Source organism: Pipistrellus hanaki (genome assembly GCF_964339955.1).
Source record: "Pipistrellus hanaki genome assembly, chromosome: 16".
Lineage (NCBI taxonomy): Eukaryota > Metazoa > Chordata > Mammalia > Chiroptera > Vespertilionidae > Pipistrellus > Pipistrellus hanaki.
This window is the reverse complement of record NC_140518.1, coordinates 8,688,823-8,711,112: the sequence shown is the minus strand read 5'-3', so window position 1 is coordinate 8,711,112 and position 22,290 is coordinate 8,688,823. Positions and strand designations below refer to the sequence as shown.

The window sequence follows — 22,290 nt, the reverse complement described above, 5'->3', positions numbered from 1 at the left end:
CCACGCCGATTGGCTGCCGCCGTGGCCATGCGGAGCTCCCTATTGGCCAGGCGGCCTGCGTTGAAGGGCCGCCCTGCACCCATTCGCCCGCTGGTTCCAAGTCCCGGGTTGGTTGGGCGGGCAGCGAAAATGGGCTGCGTGGATTGGCCGAGGGCCGGAGAGAGCCGGGCGCTGATTGGGCTGGCTGGGTAAAGGCCTCGGTCTCACACCGGCGGAGCGCTGAGAGGAGAGTGGACCTGAGGCCAGGCTCCGGGCCCGCAGGATTGGCTGGGGTACGAGACGTTGATAGGACAGGGCGCCCGGGAGAATTGGGGGGAAGAGTTCGGGGTCGGGGCCTCGGCGAGGCGGGAGGTGCCCCGATGCTGTGGGAGCCCGGCGCGGGGCAGCATGGGACGCCCCCGGGAAGGGGCGGGGCCGCGTCCGGGCTGCGGTTGGGGAAGCGCCGGCCCTCGGAGGGGCGTGTTGGAGAGGGTTTCGCGGGCTTGAGCGGGGGAGGGGAGGGGGGCGTTGAAGCCGTGCACCGCGCCCACAGGAAGCTGCTTTAATGGCGGGACCTACTGGGTAGCAGGTTCAGCGGCAGGGCAGGACCTTGAAGACCATGCGGTTCCACTTCCAGTTTGCAGGTGGAAGCGGAAGCCCAGAGAGGGCATGCAACGTGTGTGCGAGGCCACACTGCGGGTCCGTGGCCTGCTTGGGACTGGACTCAAGCGCTCCTGACTGCCCTGGGCCTTGCACTCAGCTTCCCCCTTCGAGGAGGTGAAGACCGATCACTTCCCTAAGACATTTATAGGATTTGAGGCCGGTGCTGTTACGAGCTCTTAACTCACATGGGGTGGGTATTTGAATTCCTCTTAGATCTCCACCCACAGTGGCCAGGTACTTAAAGGAATAGAAATGTTTCGTCCTGTGAAGGTGCCTGTTTAAAGGGAACGGAAAGAATCTTGTACAGGTGGAAAGGATCGTGGTTCTTAGCCTTTTTTTTTTTTTTTTTTTTTTTTTTTTTAAGTTCTAAGCTCTGGAAGGAACAAATGAAAGCCTTCCCTAGTAAAAATGCACATAAAGAAAAAGTGCAGTTTCTTGACTTCCCCTGATATGGTTGCATGGGCTGCACGTGAAGCATTGTCTGAATTGTTACATTTTCACTATATTCCTCGAGGGTTAATTGGATGTAGGTAGTTTATAGAACTCTTATTTTTTTAAAAATATATTTTATTGATTTTTTTGTTTGTTTGTTTTTACAGAGGAAGAGAGAGGGATAGAGAGCTAGAAACATCGATGAGAGAGAATCATCAATCAGCTGCCTCTTGCATACCCCCTACTGAGGATGTGCCCGCAACCAAGGTAGAAGCCCTTGACTGGAATCGAACCTGGGACCTCCACTGAGCCAAACCGGTTTCGGCAGTTTATAGAACTCTTGGAATAATTTCCCTACTCTAGCCATATTGACTACCTGGGTTCACCACAGCCCATCTCTGCCATTTCTTGTGTGACTTAGTTTGCTTATATATATATAAAAGGCTAATTTACCTACCTCAAAAAGGGCTTTTGGGAGTTCTTATGTGAGTTAGTAGATGTTAAGTGCTAAGAACACAGCCTGGCATCAAATATGTTATGTACACATTGGCTATTACCTATGTAGCATGCATTTTGGACTAAGCAAGTAGTTCTTGGTCCCTAGCTGATTAGAGAAGCTACAGTAATTAATTAATCTCACAAATCAATGTAAAATTGTCAACGTGACAGGTACCAAGGAATGCTACAGTCAGGGGACTCAAGATAAACTTACCTGAGAAAAGGAAGCAAGTTACTCAGGTGGAGCAGAAAGGAACAGTGTGTACAAAGGCCGAGGCTGGAGAGTGCGGGGAGATTAGAAGGAACTGCCAGAAGGTGGGGCCTCTAAAACCACGGGTTGAGATAAAGCCAGAGTGGTGAACAGGCAAAAGGCCACAGGAAACCTTGCGTGCCACTCAAGTGATTTGTCTCTCCTCACAGCAAGAGCAGCTGTTGAAAGGTTTTAATAAGAGTAGTGGTTGCCCTAGCCCAGTAGTCGGCAAACTCATTAGTCAACAGAGCCAAATAGCAACAGTACAACGATTGAAATTTCTTGTGAGCCAAATTTTTTGAACTTAGTAAACTTCTTCTAACGCCACTTCTTCCAAAGTAGACTTGCCCAGGCCGTGATATTTTGTGGAAGAGCCACATTCACATGTGGCTCGAGAGCTGCAGTTGCCCTACCATGGCCCTAGCCGGTTTTGCTCAGTGGATAGAGCAGTGGCCTATGGACTGAAGGGTCCCAGGTTTGATTCTCGTCAAGGGCATATGTAGGAGGCACACAGGAGGCAGCCAATCAATGATTCTCATAATTGATGTTTCTTTTTAAAAAATATATATTTTTTATTGATTTTTAACAGAGAGGAAAGGAGAGAGATAGTTAGAAACATCAATGAGAGAGAAACATCGATCAGCTGCCTCTTGCACACCCCCTACTGGGGATGTGCCTGCAACCAAGGTACATGCCCTTGACCGGAATCAAACCTGGAACCCTTCAGTCTACAGGCTGACACTCTATCCACTGAGCCAAATTGGATTCGGCTCATAATTGATGTTTCTATCTCTCCCTCTCCATCCCTGAAAGCAATAATATATATATATATATATATATATATATATATATATATTTTTTTTTTTTTTTTAATATATATTTTTTAAAGGCCAGTGGTTGTAATATGAAGATTAGACTGGAAAGGGGGATGAGTAGATGCAGGGGGACCTGTTAGGAGGCCATTGTAATCATCCAGATGAATTATTCTTATAGAAAGGAGAAGGGTAGGAAGAATAGTGGAAATAGATATCAGAATTCATTGAACTTAGTGACTGGAAGAAGATGGAAGTGCCACTGGTACCTATTAGGATACTATCTGCAGTATCTCCCAAGTGGAAGGAATCAGAGACCGTTGTTTAGAAGAATGAAGAAAGCAGTACATAGGAGGCTTCATGTTGTTGTTTTTTAATATATTTTTATTGATTTCAAGGAGGAAGGGAGAGGGAGATAGAAACATCAATAAGAGAATCATTGATCGGCTGCCTCTTTCAAGCCCCATACTGGGGATGGAGCCCACAATCCAGGCCTGTGCCCTGGCGGAGAATCGAACCGTGACCTCCTGGTTCATAGGTTGACACTCAACCACTGAGACACACCAGCTGGGCTCAAATTGCATTTCTTCACCTCTCTGTGGAGTACGTGGGTTTTGATATGTTATTCTCTAACTTTTTGAATGTCAGGACTATTCATGTCTGGTGAAGAAATTATGAAATTGAGAAAAAGAAAAACTGAGTTTCACTCTTACTCTGCTACTTCCTGCTGTATGATCCTGATCACGTTTTTTAACCTTTTGGATCTGGATCTGTGAAATGGGTTGCCTGCGCAAAACCAGGCTCCTCTCTGAGGTGCTTGGTGCGAGTGTCTTGTGCCAGGAGGTGCCCACCAATGCGTTTCCCCTCCTGGTGTGCTGCCGCTCACGCCCCTTCAGGAGAGAAGAACACATCTGAGGCTCTTCCTGAGCAAGGCCGACTGGTGAGGGGTTAAACCTTGGCCTCACTGGTGATGAGGAGGAATGGGAGGTGAATATGTTTGGAGGACTGGGTCCTCTTGCTTAGTGATGGGGCAAACTTCATAGCCATTTTCCTGACTTCTCACACAATAGTTGGTCTACGTAATTTAGAAAAGAGAGAGCATTCCAGAATGCTCTTCGTCTTCAACTCCCATAAGCAGAGACCATTGTTGTCTGTAGGCAGAGACCATTATTGTATAATAAAAGAGTTCTCTGGTCTTCTCTGCCCCGTCCCTGCGCTCACCAGGCTCCATCCTTTCTATTCCTTGGGTACACCATGATTGTGAGTCTGAGGACATTGGTATTTGCTCTTTCTCCCCATTAGTCCTATCTCAGATTCAGATGTCACTTTGTCAGGCCTTTCCTGACCAACCTATCTAAGGTAATTCCCACGGCTACTCCATGCCAGGACCCTATTTGATTATCTGCAGAACATCTCTCAGTACCTGAAATTATCTTTTTTTTTTTTTCTTTCTGTTTCCCCATAGCCACTAGAATGCAAGTTCCATGAGAGCAAGGATCTTGTCTGTCTTATTTGGTGCTTAAAATTGTGCCTCACAGCCGAAACCGGTTTGGCTCAGTGGTAGAGCATCGGTCTGCGGACTGAAAGGTCCCAGGTTCGATTCCGGTCAGGGTCATGTACGTTGGTTGCGGGCACATCCCCGGTAGGGGTGTGCAAGAGGCAGCTGGTCGATGTTTTTCTCTCATCGATGTTTCTAGCTCTCTATCTCTCTCCTCCCTCCCTTCCTCTCTGTAAAAAATCAATAAAATATATTTTTTTAAAAATTGTGCCTCACACAGTAGGTGCTCACGTATGTGTCGAAGGGAAGAAGTGTGTATCACGAAGCATGCAGCACGTCCGTGTGACCATGAGCAGTGACCGTCTGGCTTTGTGGAGGCTCTTTATGACTTTGCCTCCCTTTCCAGTGTTCCGCTGGACCTTCGGTCCAGTCAGTCCAGCCAGGTCACTGTATCCTGAAGAAATGCTCGTCACTATCCTGGGCATGTCCCCTGCCTGGAGTTTCCTCCTTGTCCTGTCTTCAAGAATGTACTCTGGCCTGGCCAGTGTGGCTCAGTGGTTGAGTGTCAACCTATAAATCAGGTGGTCATGGTTTGATTCCCAGTCAAGGCACATGCCCCGGTTGTGGGCTCGATTCCCAGGCGAGGAGGGGTGTGCAGGAGGCAGCCAATTAGTGATCCTCTCTCAAATTGATGTTTCTATCGCTCCCTTTCCCTTTCTCTCTCTGAAATCAATAAAAACTATTTTAAAATGTACTCTTGTTAATTTGTTCATTCAACTATAATAACACTGTTTCCTCACCCTCCAGGGCATTTCAAATATGACATGGGAATGTTCAACAACAGGCACATATTACTTGATCAAAAATATTTTTTTAATTATTTTTTTTTTTAATCCAGGAAAAGAAATAGGGAGAATGTTTGAAGAAGGATGTGTAAGCTCAAGGGCCAGGACCCTGCAGCACCTGGCACAACCAGACCTCCATAAACAATCTTCTGAGCGCAGGTGGTGATTCTCTCTCCTGTATCCTCCTCCCCAAAGGAGACAGCGACCCCGGACTGGATGGAAGGAAGGGTGGGATAATGTAAGAGTACAGAGACAAGAGCTTCCTGAGTTCTAAGCTAGGAGGGCCTCAGAGGTGAGGGAGGTGGACAAATTACTTATTGAGTATTCCTCCGGCCCCTCCCGAGTTTACCAAAGAGCTTGGAGGCAGACCAAACTCCCTGAGCCACTTTCTCTTTTCATTTGTTCAATCCTCTTTTATCCCCTCTCGGTTCTTTTTGTGATTATCAAAGTAATACGTGCTTTTCACTGGCAAAGTTTTGAAAAGCATCGAGTTAAGCAGGAGTCACCTGTAATGCTAAACTATGTCCACCATTAAAGTAATTGGTATATTTTTCCCAACAAAGTTCAGATTTAAATGAAAGCCGAGGTATTACCTTGTAACACTTTTGTCATCCCTCCTCAAAATGTACTTTTAAGAACTTTAAATTGGTTCAACTCTAACAGGTTGCATTAAGAAATAGGATGAACCAAACATTTGAACTGGCTCTGGAAGGCATTTCACACAGAACAATGCAGAAAAAGCCTTTTAGCTTTGGCTTAACCTTTTTTAAAAAAGTGCCAATAGAATAAGCTAAAAGGGGAAAATCATTGAAGTGTGCCCACTGGGCCACCAAACTCAGAGCTCTCTGAGGCCCCTTTTCCTGGCCAGGCGTGGCAGGACTCTACTCTATTTCGGTTCTTTTTTCCTTTATTTAACTGAATGCACTCGGTCTCCATTATCCGCTTTGTCGTTTTGGGGAAAACCCAGCTTTTTTGTATGTTTCCATATTCTCACCAGAATGTGTGGGTGTTCCCCCATCAAACAATTCTCTGACCCAGGTGAGTGTCCACATTTTAGTCCATCTGACACTGCCTGGAAGTAGCCTCAGATTCCCCAGGTTAAAGGGCTCAGTCCCCTGAGACTGCCCCCCACCTCAGATGCCAATCACAGTAGTGCAGGCCCCCCCCCCCCCCCCGTTACCCACCCCCTCTGTCTGACTTGGCTACAAACGAGATGTTCCTTTGACCCTTTCCTTGGTTTCTGCTACAGCGGCTCACAGAACTCAGGGAAGCAGGTGCCTACATTTACCAGGTTGTTAAAGATACAGATGAGCGGCCCGGTGAAGAGTCGCTGAGGGTGGGGTCTGGGATGGTCCCTAGCGCAGAAGCTTCTGTCCCTGTGAAGCTGGAGTGCACCACCCCCCGGCTCATGGCTGTGCTCAACCCCTGGAAGCTCCCCAACTCCCTCCTCCTGGAATTTTTATGGGCATGATCAGTCATCTCAGCTTCCAGACCCTCCCCTCCAGAGAAGTTGGATGCAGCAGGCTGAAAGTTTCAACTTCTAATTGCGGTTTGGTCTTTCTGGTGACCAGCCCATGTCCACTACCACCGGAAGTCACCTCAAAACAGCATGCTCCTCATGTTCTTATTACATGGAATGTACAGGGTTTTAGGAGTCCTGTGTCAGCGATGGAGTCCAAGACCAAATATTAGCCCTCCCCTGTTTGGCTCAGTGGATAGAGCGTCAGCCTGTGGACTGAAGAGTCCCGGGTTCAATTCCGGTCAAGGGCACATGCCCAAGTTGTGGGCTCGGTTCCCAGGAGGGGGCATGCAGGAGGCAGCCAATCAGTGGTTCTCATCGATGTTTCTATCTCTTCCTCTGGAATTAAAAAAAAAAAGAAAAAAAACACCAAATATTAGATAGAGGTTCCTAGTGTTCTTACCACTTAGGAAACTATAAGGGTTTTAGGAGCTCTGCTAGGAACTGAGGTCAGAGACTAATATATCTTTTTTCTGTTATTTCTCATTTGTATGCACACACATCTTTCATCCCCATAGACTGACTCAAGGTTTCTCAACCTTGTTGCTATTGATATTTTGGACCAAATAATTTGGTTTTGGGGCCTGTCTTGTACATTGCAGGATTTTTTTTTTAGCAACATCCCTGGCTTTTGCCCACTAGATGCCGGTAGCAAACCCTTCTCTTGACAAAAAATGTCTCCAGATCACCCTGGCCGGTGTGGGTCAGTGGTAGAGGATTGGCCCATGCGCAGGAGGGTCTCAGGTTCGATTTCCAATCAAGGCACGTGGGAGGCAACCAATCACGGTATCTCTCTCACATTGATGTTTTTCTCTCCCCAACTCTGTCCCTTCAACTCTCTCTAAAAATCAATGGAAAAAATATCCTCCCGTGAGGATTAATTGGAGAAAAGAAGTCTCCAGACCTTGCCTAGTTTTCCCTGGCGGCAGAACTCACTCCACCCCCGTTGATGAGAACCACTGCAAAGTTCCTTGAAGTCAGAGGCCTTGTCTTATAAATTCTGGATCCCCTAAAATGTATAGCACATGGTAAGCATTTTTGTTGTCCAAACAGTATCGTGGCCTCATGAAAATCATTGCTAATATTTGTAAGGCTCACACTCTTTGTACTGTTCTAAGCTCTTTACATATATTAACTCATTTAATCCTCACAACAACTCTACGAGATAGGTACTATTTTGTGCCCCTTTTAGAGTAAAAAAGCTCAAGTTCAAAGAGGTAGGTTAGTTGCTCAAGTCACGTAGCTGGGGCGTGACACCAGCATTTGCACCCTAACCAGATAGTCCAGCTGCAGAATCTGGGCTCAGCCTTCTTGCTATCTACTGCTTTTAAATACAAAGAACAAAACTCAATTTGTAAAAAAAAAAAAAAGTCAGACATTCTTTATTGGTTTACAGAATTTGCATAGGCAAACACATGGTAAAAAATAAATGTTTTTTGACAGAAGAGAGAAAATTATTTTGCAAAAATCTCCTGAATTGTTTCAGTGGATGCATCATAGTCTGTCAAAAGGATAGATAATAAGCTAACATAACCAATCCTTTATTGGGCATTTTGGTTGTTGCTAATATTGCATTTGAAACATCATAATTGTTTATTGCATGTAAGTTATACTTCAAAAAATGTGTCAAACATGTAAGGATACAGTTTGATACATTTTGACAAAAGTATAAACCCCTGCTACCACCAGCAATCATGTAGAACAGAACATCTCACTTTTGTTCCTTTCTTAGTGGGCTGCTAACGCTAGTGTCCTGGTACCAGCTGGGAGAATCAGTACGTACATTTCTCAAATCCGCGTTTAGTGACATCACATTAGTAGCTCAAAATTGGCCACGGTAGGAGTGTTTACGCCACAGAAATTGATCAAGTGTCACAAACCACGGCTCTCCACCTCCCACCCCCACCTTTTTTTTTTTTTTTTTTTACCCTTTATAGTCTAACTGCATCCCCTGCCCCAAGCCTTCACCATCCTTTTGCCTATGTAAAAAAAAATTTTAAATGTATTTTTATTGATTTCTGAGAGGAAGGGAGAGGGAGAGTGAGAAACCTCACTGATGAGAGAGAATCATTAATTGACTGCCTCCTACATGTCCCCTATGGAGCCTGCAACCCAAGCATGTGCCCTTAACCGAAATTGAACCCAGGACCCTTCAGTCCTTGGTTGATGCTCTATCCATTGAGCCAAATTAGCTAGGGCTAAAAAAATTAAAAATAAAATATAATAATAACTTCAAAAGGTTGGAAGATAAAAATTAAAGAAATACCCTTAAAAAAAACACCCTGAAAAATAGGCATTAAAATATTTTTTAAAGCTAGAGGTGGCTTAGGAGGACTAACATTTAAGAAGAGTTCTAGAGAAATGGAAAATTGGAGGGAAAGCCATCATTGAAGGAATAATTCAAGAAATAATCTCATGCAAGACACTGCAAGGGGGGTGGTGGTGGTGGAAGTGCCAGGTGGTAGGGGAGGCCAGGAGGAGGTCAATGAAGGGAAAAAAGGAGACATATGTACTACTATTTATAATACCTTAAACAATAAAATAAAAATAAAAGGCTAACAAAAGAAAGAAATAATCTCACATCCAGCCACGGTGGCACAGTGGTTGAGCATTGACCTATGAACCAAGAGGTCATGGTTTGATTCCCGGTCAGGGCACAGGCCCTGGTTGTGGGCTCGATCTCTGGGGCCCGGGGTGGTGGTTGTGTGTACAGGAACTAGCCGATTAACGATTCTCTCCCTCTCCCTTCCTTCCTCTTTGAAATCAATAAAAACATTTGAAAAAAAGAAATAAAAAAGAAGACATATGTAAAACTTTAGACAATAATTTAAAAAATGGAAGCTTAATTATAGAAGACTAAATAACTTGGCTGTGAATGATATTTATGGAGGCATAATTGTGTAAACAGAGTATATGGATGGATCGCCCCTAATCCCAGCATTCCTGGGCTTTCTCCTTGCAGTCTGCAGTCCAGCCAGCAGGGGCTTGCTCTCTGTTCTAACTATTCTGGGTTTCTTTTGGTTAAACAGGAGTGGATTTAATTACATCCTATTGGAAAACAAATACATTAAGAAATTAATTGTTGAATTAAAATATAATTTTTATTAATATTTTTCTTCCCTCCTTTTCCCTCTCTCTCTCTCTCTTTTTTTTTTATCTAAGATTTATTGGGTCACCACAGAAGCCAGTTTGAGATGATGACCCTATCTGATATTTGCAGAGCACTCAGTTACCCCCCAGCGCTGTCACATCTGCCTGCCTTACGCTGAGACTGGTGCTTTTATCACCTCTTCCACCTCCCATTCTGCAGAAGAGGACCTGAGTTCCTAAGAGGGTCTTGCCTAAGGTCACACAAGTCAGTGTTGGAGCAGTGTTCAGGTCTTCTTACACCCAATAATGCACATATATGTTTGTATGGATATGTATTTATTTATATTTATAAAACATATTTTAATCCTCACCTGCGGATATATTTTTATTGATTGTAGAGAGAGAGAAAGGGGGAGAAAGAGAGAGAAACATTGATGTGAGAGAGAAGCATCAATCAGTTGCCTCCTGTATGCACCCACCTGGGGACTGAACCTGAAACATAGGTATGTGCCCTCCCAGGAATTGAACCCACACCTTTTGGTGTATGGACAGTGCTCCAACCAGCTGAGCCACCTGGCCAGGGCACATTTTTATGTTTTAATTGAGGTTTTAAAAATTACCATTTTAACTGTTTTTAAGTTTATAGTTCTAGTGAACTATGTTAAGTATATTCATATTATTGTACAACAGATCTTGAGAACATTTAAAAATTTTTTAAGTTATTTTTAAAAATAATTTTTAGTTTTAAATTACAGTTGACATACAATATATTAGCTTCAGATGTACAACTCGGTGATTAGACACCCATATAACTTACGACACTTCAATAAATCCAGGACCCATCTGGCACCATACATTACAATATTGTTGACTATTTCAGAACTTTTTCATCTTGCAAAATTGAAAACTCTATCTGTTTAACAACAATTCCCTGCCCGGCCTGTGTGGCTCAGTGATTGAGTGTCGACCCATGAACCAAGAGGTCACCAGTTCTATTCTCAGTCAGGGCACATGTGGGGGTTGTGGGGCTTGGTCCCTGATGGGGGATGTGCAAGAGGCAGCCAATCAATGTTTCTATCTCTCTATCCTTCTCCCTTCCTCTCTCTCTAAAACCTCCCCATTTCTCCCTCACCCAGCCTCTGGCAACCACCATTCTACTTTTGTTTCTCTGAATTTGAATAGTCTGGGTACCTTATATAAGAAATCATACAGTATGTCTCTGTGATTGGCTTACTTCACTGGGCACAATGTCCTCAAGGTTCATTCATGTTGTAGCATGTGTCAGAATTTCCTTCCATTTAAGGCAGAATAATAGCCCATTGTACATATGTACCGCATTTTGTTTATCCATTCATCTGTCAACGGACACAGTTGCTTCCACCTTTTGACTATTGTGAATAATACTGCTGTGAGTAGGATCCTTGAGTCCTGCTTTCAATTCTTTTGGGTATATACCCACAAGTGGGATTTAAATTCTCCATCTAATTCTAAAAAAGGAGCCCCTGTTGGAGTGGTTGAATTGGTTGAACAATCGGCAACGAAAGATTGCCAGTTCGATTCCTGATCAGGGTACATGCCTGGGTGGTTGGTTTGATCCCCAGTCAGGGAGCATAAGGAAGGCAACCAACCGATTGATGTCTCTCTCTCTCCCTTCATCTCTCTAAGCATGTCCTCAGGTGAGGATTAAAAAATAATAATTCTAAAAATGGTTTAGGGCCACTGTCCCAGCACCTTCATCGATATTTCTTAAGTGTTCTGAATCTTGAATGAATGAATGAATGAATGAATGAATGAATAAAGGGACCAGAATGGGACAAAGGAGACAATGGAAAGGAGTACCTACAGAAGTCTTTGCTGGAATAAATCTCTCCCCCCCACCCTACCCTTGAGAAGTAGCTGCAAATAAACTTAAGATCCATCAGAGATGGACTGGAGTGGCCAACCCTTCTTTTCTCATCCACACAAAGGTCTCAGAAACATCCCAAAGTTACATTCAAACAGAGTAAGCCCTATGCATGTGAAAAGGTCACAAAGGAGGTTAATTCATAAGACTTGGTCTACATGGAAAAGGGTACAAACTCAAGATATTCTAGGCCGGTCACCTGAATTTCATAAAGGACCCATCAAGGCCAGTGGTCGGCAAACTCATTAGTCAACAGAGCCAAATAGCAACAGTACAACCATTGAAATTTCTTTTGAGAGCCAAATTTTTTAAACTTAAACTTCTAATGCCACTTCTTCAAAATAGGCTCACGCAGGCCATGGTATTTTGTGGAAGAGCCACACTCAAGGGGCCAAAGAGCCACATGTGGCTTGCAAGCCGCAGTTTGCCGACCACGAACCTAGGGAGAGTAGTGACTGAGGCATAATATGCTGGTCACCTCCAGAATTTTTTAATTTAAATTTTTATTGTTTAAAGCATTACATTAACCTCCTTTGTCCTCCATTGACCTCTCCCCGGCTGCCCCGACCCCCTACCTCCAGACATTTTTATGCTAGATCTGATTTTTCTAAAGTTGGAAACATGGAAATATCTTGGTTTTTAAAAACTGAATTTAAATTTCCAAAAAGACTTTAACAGCAATGCATAGGTGGGGGAAAAAGAAAAGAAAAAGCAAGTTGGTAATGTCTGGTGAGCAGCAGTGTGAGGCATTATGGTAGTGACCTCTGGGGAGGAGGCGCGCCTGGTTGGTTTGACCAGAGCTGGGAAGAGGGTTGTGGTGATGCAGCTGCACCCCAATGCCCACACCTGCCACAGCCCTGCCCTTCCGTACTCCAGGAATGTTTAATGCGTTGCCGGCAGAGTGGAAGTGGCCCAAATGAACCAAGTTCTCCACGGTAGTGTATCAGTGCTGCTCAGATCTTTCATCCACTGAGATTTTATTGAGCCTACTTCACAGAATCATTGTGAGATGAAACTGTCACCTATTTGTAAAGCTGTTGCATTTTTCCTTAAAAATGGAATGCAGGTGCTAACCCGGGTAATTATTTTCCACGAACAGTTCAGAGGAGTGTCGTGTGTGGAATGATGGCACGTCTACAGGAGGTGTGGGCCTCAGCTCTGGCTGGGAGGAATCAAGAGGAGAGAATTCTGTGGCTCTGCTGGCGGGGCAGGAGAGGTGAGGAGGCGGCAGAATTCTGCTCTTTTCTGGCAGTGGTGCTGGGAGTCAGTGTGGAGTTGGGAAATACACATGGCCATAAATGGCGTGCGGCTGCTCCAGACAGCGGGGCTCACCCCTCAGCTTCATGAACTTCACACTGGAAGTTTCGACTGAAGTAAACTTCTGACCTTTCCATCCGCTCCCTTGAGTAAGTCAGGGTTTTATAGACTATTTCTATTCCCATGTAGGAGATCTGAACTACAACTTCTATTACTTAAGAAGGCAGCATAGCTTATAATTACTGCTAATATTATAATGTTAGTAGTATTCCTATAATTTTTTTTTTTTTAATTATTGACTTTTAGAGAGAGAAAAAGGCAGGAGAGAAACATTGGTGTGAGAGCACAACATTGGTGCTGCCTCCTGCACACCCACTACTGGGGATCTAGGCCACAACCCAGGCATGTGCCCTTGCCCTGGAATCCAATGAACAGCCCCCTGGTACACAGGAAGACACCCAACCAGCTGAGCCACACTGGCCAGGCCCTGTAATGTATCAAAGATCACAAAGACCTTTCACTTTTATTCTTGTTTTGTTTCCTGATAATTCTGTGAGATGGCTATTATCATTCTCCCTTTACAGACGAGGAAACTGATGGTTTCCTGTTGTCCTGTAGGCAATGTTTAGATTCTTTCACATGTCTGACCCTTGCCTGTTCTCCAGGTTCCTCTTTTGCACTTTCCCCAGACTGGTCTATGCTCCAGCTATTCTGGATTTCTTTTGGTTCCTTAACTAGGTCAGATTCTTTCCGGCCACAGGCCATTGCACATGCCGTTTCTTCTGCCTAGACCACCTTCCCCTCTCCTCTTTGGCTAGCAACCATTCATCTTCCAGGTCTTCACTTACCATTCTTCTGGGAGCCTCTCCTGCACATTCAGGCTGCATTGGGCTCCCTGCTGATATCCTCTTGGACCACCCTGCTGGTCCCATTGCAGACTCATCACACTGAAAACTTCTTACTCAGTATTTCTTGTACCTGCTAGATTGTCAGCTTCACCATCAGAGACCAAATCTGCCTTATTTAAAAAAAACCAAAACATTGTTTTCCGAGAGGAAAGGAGAGGGAGAGAGAGATAGAAACATCAACAATGAGAGAATCACTGATCCGCTGCCTCCTGCATGCCCCATATCGGGGATCAAGACCACAACGCAGGCATATGCCCTGACCGGGAATTGGACCGTGACCTTCTGGTTCACAGGTCAACGCTCAACCACTGAGCCATGCCGGCTGGGCCAAATCTGCCTTATTTGATCGTTTCAGTGCCCAGTCCTGTTGCTCTGAAAGCTTTGGTAACCACAGTCTGCTGTCTGGATTCCATAACCATGGAACTTGCCCTCAAGATAGTGCTGAGGAGCTCTTCAGACAGGCTGCTCCTGATGAGCAGTAAGCAAGTCCTTCCATTAGCGACCAAAATGCACGCCTCCCACAGCGGACTGTGGGGTTCGAGCAGCTGTGTTTCATTTGGTAACGACCAGGGAAGGCTGGTGTGCTCACCTCTCCTGGAGTCTCTGTGAGGCTCATTGCAGTGAGAACCTTTGTCCAGCATCCTAGATGGGTCAAGTCACAGATGACAGGAACATTTAAAGCTGTCCATACTATTCCTACCTCAGGTCTTTCCTGGGTTTGGTGCACACTTGGTTTGGGTCCTTTACAGATGGCTGGCACATTGATTTTTTTGATTTTTTTAAGCATTGAGGTTCAGTCACCAAACTAATGGTGCAAGCACAGGAGTGGAAGTAACACAGCTGCTCAGGCTGGCACAGCAGGCGTTCAGCAGGTAGGGCCTAGGGCAGGGGTCTTCAAACTACGGCCCGCGGGCCACATGCAGCCCCCAGGGGAGTCTGATCCGGCCCGCCAGGTTTTTTGGGCAGTGAGCGCAGCCAAGGTATTACAGTAGGGATTAGTAGTTCATATAGTCCGGCCCTCCAGCTCTCTGAGGGACCGTGATCTGGCCCCCACTTTAAAAAGTTTGAGGACCCCTGGCCTAGGGGGAGGAATTGGTGACCTCATTTCAGCAAGCGCAGCGAGCTGAAGCCCCTGCAGGTTGCAATCTGTGAAAAGGGGCACTTTTTCTCCCCCCAAGCTAGTTACATCTCTTCTCTCCAAAGTCTTTGTGAAAATCCATCACCATAGAACTCCCTAAACCCAGTTACTGATGATAACAACCAAAATCTGTAGCTACACACTCAGGCAACACCGTATATGGCTGTAAATGATCCAGACAGAGTCTTAGTTCACATCTCCGTGCGGAAGAACATTGAGTGAATTCATTACACCAGCCACTGCGACGGAGCCAGGAGCTTAAGGCCACATTCCTCGAACGTGCACTCCAGTTTCCCATCAGGCAGCGGGACCAGGCAGGCCGGACCACTTCCACCCGCCAGTGAATCTAAACAAGACACGCGTCCCAAGGAACACATCTGCCAACTGTCCCGTTGCTCTCCAGTCATCCTTGGGGATTAGCTTCATGACAGAGCCCTCACCCTTAGCTCCATGCGGCAAAGCGAAGGGTGCTGTGCTGGTTACAAAGGGGAATAAGCAAAGGGGCCACAGCCTAGCTTCGTTATTAAAACAATTGAATGCGTAAACCGAGTGTGAAAACGCAACTGGGAGAATACGCTCCAAACTTCCCGGTTAACCATGCCTGTCTTTGGGAGGTGGCTTTATAAGAAAGGATAGTTACTTTCTATGTTTGTGTTTTTCCTTCAAAATTTGGAAAATGAATGTGGATTACACTTGTGAACAGAAATAAAATTTGAAGTAGATCAGAGTTAGTGATAGTGTTCATGTAGACCAGTGTTTCCCAACCTTCTCTCATGATGAGAATCACCTGGTGGAGTTGTTAAAACACAGATTCCTGAATCCCAACTAAGAAGTGCTAAACTAGAATTTTTGGGAACATATAGGTAAAATTGTATACTTAACTAGTGCTCTAAGACAGATGTTATATACAGAGCACTAAGTTAGGTATGCAATTTTACCTATATGTTCTCAAAAATTCTAGTTTAGCACTTCTTAGTTGGGATTCAGGAATCTGTGTTTTAACAACTCCACCAGGTGATTCTCATCATGAGAGAAGTTTGGGAAACACTGGTATAGACTAATGTCACTCCAGTAAAAATTTAAAAATCTTTAATAAAAGCATAATATGCTAATTAGACTGGACATCCTTCCGGACGAAGCCGGGGCTGTGAGGGAAGCCCGGGTCCCAGAGAAGCCGGTGCTGCACGAATTTCATGCATCAGGCCTCTCGTAAACAAATAAAGTTCTCTACAGGGAGGATCAACACATCCGTCTTCCAATGTTCTGATTTCCACTAAAGTGTAAACCAAGAAATATTAGGGAAAAGGAAAATCATTAAATATCTTAAAGCTAATGCCTGGGTAAAGTCTGACTATATGATCTTCTAATCGTGGAAGCATGACAATTAGCGGGAAGAACACAGGTTTTAGACACTGTCAAGCATAGGTTAACCATTGGTTTTGAATGTTATGTGCAATGTAACTTTTACCTAAATTTTCTAAGCCTGCTTTTTTATCTGTGAATTGAGTATATTGCCTATGATAGGGAACTATTTAGAAGACCAATAATAAATTAAAACACCTGACACAAAAAAGGTTCGATCAAGACCTTTAAAAATCAGTCAAAATAATAATAGAAAACAGAGCACACACTCAAACTGGGTAACTTGAGGAGGGTTTAATAAAGGGCTCTTTACAAAGACACGGGCAGAGTTCAGGGAAACCAACAAGGATGATGGAATAATCCAGAGCTAGTTAAGGAGTTGTCCTTTATATCCCTAGGTTTGAAGGGGCAGAGAGAAGGAGGTAGAAGCTGGGCTGTATAATAGGAGTCACAGTCTTTGGTAGAGGGACAACCATGTGACCTGGCAATGAGGAAGCCAGAACAAATTTCCTGACCGTCCTTTCCTCAGGCCTTCTGATCACCTGAGGGTGCTACTAATTGCATCAACACAACCTGAAGTGAGAGGGCCAGGGGGCTTGTTAATGCCACACACCTGGGTCAGCACTCCTGGGCGCAGAGCAGGATGCAGCCGTTCTGAGGGGCAAATGGAAAGTGTCCAGCACAACCTCTCCCCCAACACAATTCACACAACCGGAGCTGTTACACACAACGCTTACATGTCTGCTGAGACGAAAACATTTTCTTTCCAGAATTTTCTATTCTTATTTTTTTAGGGGAAAAAGAGGAGGGGAAAGAAAGAGAAGGGAGAAAGAGTGAGGAGAGAGGGCAGTGGGGAGGAGAGAGACTTTCCAGAATTTCTGATGTAAAATTGAGTTCTTTTATTAAAGCAGAATTCTTCTCAGTCTTTTGTGAACCTGTTTTTGCAGCTTCCCTAATTTAGAAGGAATCTTAGGATTTTCCTGTTTAGGTACTATTCAATAGGAATTCAGGTACAAGATTTTCTTAGACTCAAAAAATCAAATGGTAGTGAAACTTACAGTACTACTGAATGATAGGAAAGTTTTTAGTTTCTTATCAAATAGATAAAATAAATAAATCAGGACATCTATTTCACATTGACATTTTTATTAACGCCAACTGTTTTTTAATTATTATTTTTTTTTAAAACAATAGCACAAAAATGTTTCAAGGAAGCAGTCTCACAATCTGATGACCTTCTGAAATACAGTTAAGCCACACCAAATATGAATTTCTGTTAATAACACAAAAATATTTTTAAAGAAAAATCAAAGGAAAAGAGGGGGGGAAAGAAAAGAAAATTGTAGGGACAGAGACAGGAATGAGATGTAGAGTTAAAACGCACGGGATTAGACAGGTGAGGCTTGTAAGTAGGATACACTGTTGAAGGAGTGGCACACCACAGGCATATAGTCTTGTTACTGCTTTTAACCAGTTACCACTAATAAATAGGCCCTGCAGCAGTTCCCACTGCTTCTTCCGTGCCCCCATGAACCCGAGAAGCCAGTGCTGATACTGTCAGTGAGAGGTTTGATAGCTGGCCTCCGAGACAACTAAGACCACTTTTAGCAGAAAGGCCTGGCTGAAAACCTTTTCGTTTCTATTGTCTCACTTATATGCCTTTCAGGGTTCTTAAAAGTAATCTTAAAAAAGAAAGAAAAAGCAAGTTATATCAGTTTCTCTTATTTAATGTGGCTATAAAAGATGTTTCCTTATTATTTCGTTACCTCTAAGAAGGACACCGGGGTGGGTGCTGGGGGTGGAACTAAGGGGAGGAAAAACCCAGACCAGGATAAGTGTGTGTTTTTTTTAACCACCTTTTTCTTCTTTTTCTTTTGCCAAGGGGTCACACAGAAGGGAAGGCAAGGAGGAAAACTACAATCCTTGTTTGGATTGAGTTATGCAGGAAAATGTGTCTCCTGATCAGTCCCCATGCCAAAAACAAAAACCAAAAAAACCCCAAAACCCACTTGGAATTATGCACAGACTCTATATTATACGAGCTATCAGTCTTTCATGTTGAACCATTCCCCGCAATGGACACTACCCTTGGCTTGTAGGCTGCTTGCAGAACCCACTTCACAAATATCCTCTTCACCCAGAAGCCTCTGGTTTCCTTTGGGTAGGTTATAAAAACAGAACATCTGTCATTAACAGGAGAGTGTTAAATACTTTTTACCACTGACAAGGCTTCAGGAAGTTTCACAGTTTCATTATGCTCTATTTATTACTATCATATTTACAGTTTTATTTTTATTCTTTTTTTTTCTTTTTTTGCTGAATTGCTGATTTTCCTTTTTCAATAGAACTTAATTCTGGAGTGTGAGCAGGAACCAGTTAACTACATTCATTGTCCAACCCCCACTGGTTTGAAAGAAGACTCCAAATTCTTGGTATATGAATCAGCTGTTGGGTAGCTCCCCCTTCTCCCGGCAGCGAAGCAGCAGAACCGCAGTGCAGCGCCCGGGGTCACACTGCGGGCGGAGAGGCCTTCCGCTGGAGGAGGTACTGGTGGATGCTCTCAGCGTCTCGCTTTAGCCACGCGGCATTCAGCAGGATATTCTCACAACACTGCTGGATGGTGCGCTCAGCTGAAGGAGCGGGGTGACTCTCGAAGAAAGCCTGGTGTAAAACAACCCAGAACGTAGGATCATTACTAGGAATAGTAAGAGGTCAGTACCAGGTCCTGAAAAAACACCTGCCCGTCTGTAAAGGAATCATCACCTTCACTCATGACCATTTACCACTGCCATCCTCAGGCTAAGAGAAAACAAGCAGCCTCTTGGACCTGCCTACAGGAATTCTCCCCTAACCTAAGTATTGTACGTTTAAAACCTAATAAAAAGTTAATAGTAAAGAGACAGAACCTACAACCTTTCTTTTTAAGAAAAATATATTTTTTATTGATATCAGAGAGGAAGGAAGAGGGAGAGAGAGATAGAAACATCAATGATGAGAGAATCATCTATCGGTTGCCCCCTGCAGGATCCAGCCAGCAACCAGGCATGTGCCCTAGACTGGAATTGAACCTGGGATCCTTCAGTCCACAGATGGATAATCTAGCCACTGAGCCAAACCAACTAGGGCCAACCTTTCTTTTTGTTAAATGCATTTTTATTGATTTCAGAGAGGAAGGGAAGAGAGACAGAAACATCAGTGAGAGAAAACCACTGATCAGCTGCCTCCTGCACACCCCTCATTGGGGATCGAGTCCACAAGCTGGGCATGTGCCCGGACTGGGAATTGAACCATGACCTCGGGATTCATAGGTCGATGTTCAACCACTGAGCCATGCTGACCGGGCCTTACAACCTTTCTTTAGATTTAGACTCACTGTCCAGCGGTTAGTCTAGGCTTTGGAATCAGGCTTGAAACTTGATTCTAGACTTGATCATGTACTAATCTATGACTGAGTAAACTGTTCTAAGTCTGCCTTCTCATTTATGAGAAAATATTTACTCCAGAAGATTAAAGAGACAACACATATAAACAGTTGTCAGAGTACTGAAGGACTCAACACATTTTGGCTGTTTCAGATAAAGATTTGTAAGGGATGATAAAACCAAGAAACTTACATTGCTGCTATACCCTAATAATTTAATACTCCAATGACTCACATTTTTTACACAATAAAGCTATTTCTAATTTTTTTATAATGCTTATTGATTTAAGATTAATTTTCTAATGAAGTCTACCTGGTTTCACAGAAAACTAAACAACTCTTAAATACCAACCAGCAAAAGGATAGGGTCGTCCCATTGAACTAATCACTAAGAGAATGATTAATTCATCAGATTAAGTCTAGAACTTCTAGAAATCAATAACCTTACTTACATAGATGACAATACTCCCTCCCCTAAGTGTCCTTATATTGGTTGGATTCTTTTTAAAAAAATATATATTTTATTGATTTTTTACAGAGAGGAAGAGAGAGGGATAGAGAGTTAGAAACATCGATGAGAGGAGAGATTCATCGATCAGCTGCCTCTTACACACCCCCCACCGGGAATGTGCCCGCAACCAAGGTACATGCCCTTGACTGGAATCAAACCTGGGACCTTTCAGTCTGCAGGCCGACACTCTATCCAGTAAGCCAAACCAGTTTCGGCGCATGGTTGGATTCTTAGGGCCTGAGTAAGATGCTAGTCTTCCGCTTATTACAGCACCACCATTTACACAAGAGAAACCTGGGAATTATCCTCAACTCTCCCTGCCCCCAATATGTTCACAACCCAGAGAAGCCATTCAGTAAATATTTGTTGAATTAAAGATTAATAAAATCAGGCCTCTGGATCTCTCTCATTACTTCACCTCCTCCAAGCTACTGTATCATTCTTGCTTGGAGAGTTAGCTTCCCACCATCTTCTCTTCTCCCTTTCAAACTATTCTCTACACTGCAGACAGGCTCAAATTTTAAAAACACAAACCAGATCAAATCCTCCTTTTTTCTAAACTGATATATATGTATGTATATGTGTGTGTGTGTGTGTGTGTGTGTGTGTTTTGGGGGGGGGGCACTGAGCCTGCAACACGGGTATATGCCCTGACAAGGAATAAAACCTGTGACCTCTTGGTTCCTGGGTTGACGCTCAACCACTGAGCCACACCCAGCTGGGCAAGTCACTCCTTTTATAATACTTCAGACTTTTTTTTCAAAGCCATTCAAGGACTTTCCATTAATTTTTTTATTTTATATATTTACTGATTTTTTACAGAGAGGAAGAGAGAGGGATAGAGAGTTAGAAACATCAATGAGAGAGAATTATCGATCAGCTGCCTCTTGCATATCCCCGCAACCAAGGTACATGCCCTTGTCCGAAATCAAACCTGGGACCTTTCAGTCCGCAGGCCAATGCTCTATCTACTGAGCCAAACGGTTTTGGCTTCATTAATTTTTTAAATATGTTTTTATTGACTTTAGAGAGAGAGAAAGGGAGAGGGAGAGAGAGATACAAACATCAATGAGAGAGAAACATCAACATTGATTGGCTGCCTCCTGCATGCCCTGTACTGGGTGGGATCAAGTCTGCAACCCGGGCATGTACCCGTCTGTGAATTGAACCAGCAACCTCTTGGTGCATGGGTTAATGATCAACCACTGAGCCACACCCTGGGCAATTCTCAGGAAAATTATAATATGGCCTACAAAGTCCTCCATGGCCTGGCCTCTACCTACCTTACAGCCTTAAATTGGCCACTGCCTCCCCCTCCAAACGTTATGTGTATTTCTCCTTCAGAGTACTTATCTGAACTGTTTACATAATACAATGCACAATATTAAATGAAGGCAGAGATCAAGTCTTTCACTGTTTTCTCAAGATCTTAAATCTTAATTTTTAATAATGGCTCACAAAGTGAACCAAACATCATCTTCCAAATCCATACCAGATAACCCCCTTGCCTTCAAATGTTGAAGGTGAAAGCGACACTTAAAATACTTCACAATTAAAAGCAATGGAAGGCTTAAAGGTAACATTTTCCTAATCAGTGTAGATTCCTCCCCTAAATACCAAACTTTATCACTATACTGATTATCAACATTTTAAAAGCTAAGAGAGGAGTTCCTACATAGTCACCTACATAGGTTATTAGAAAGGGAAAAAGCTGCCTTAGCCAGTTTGGCTCAGTGGATAGAGTGTCGACCTGCAAACTGAAGGGTCCCGAGTTCGATTCCGGTCAATGGCACATCCCCCAGTTGTGAGCTCAATCCCCAGAAGGGGGTGTGCAGGAGGTAAGAGAGATCAATGATTCTCCTCTGGGCATTGATGTTTCTATCTCTCTCTTCCTTTCTGAAATCAACAAAAAAAAATTTTTTTAAAGGGAAAAAGCTAACATGACTGACTTACTCTGTTCCAGCCCCACTATGATACTTAATCTAAATAATAAACTTATCATCACTCCATTTTACAGATTAAGAGACAGGATCATAGGGGTTAAAAAAGTTGCTTGAAGTCGAATAGCTAACAGAGCAGAGCAAAGTTTTATACCCAGGTTAACTGCCTCCAAGTTCCATATTCTTTCAACCATATTTCAACTCCCTCAGAGTTGATTCCAACCCTAAATTCTTCAGGCATTAAAGAATCAACCTAAGCTATTT

General features: G+C 43.8%; 1 protein-coding gene and 1 long non-coding RNA gene across 3 annotated transcripts in view; one reads left to right on the top strand and one right to left on the bottom strand.

The window, feature by feature from the left end:
* The first annotated feature begins 44 nt into the window (after positions 1 to 44).
* On the top strand, positions 45 to 11,781 carry LOC311611322. The gene is made up of 3 exons (XR_014793101.1): positions 45 to 272; positions 5,031 to 7,524; positions 9,659 to 11,781. It is a non-coding gene; the product is annotated as an uncharacterized lncRNA (long non-coding RNA).
* A 5,502-nt stretch (positions 11,782 to 17,283) lies between these two features.
* Positions 17,284 to 22,290, bottom strand: part of NPEPPS (aminopeptidase puromycin sensitive) — a 63,548-nt gene continuing 58,541 nt past the window's right edge. For both annotated transcript variants that reach the window (XM_084864033.1, XM_084864032.1), the window contains one exon: positions 17,284 to 18,815. In XM_084864033.1, coding sequence (XP_084720159.1) covers positions 18,663 to 18,815 — 153 coding nt within the window. In that variant the 3' untranslated portion in view covers positions 17,284 to 18,662. The remainder of the gene's footprint in view (positions 18,816 to 22,290) is intronic.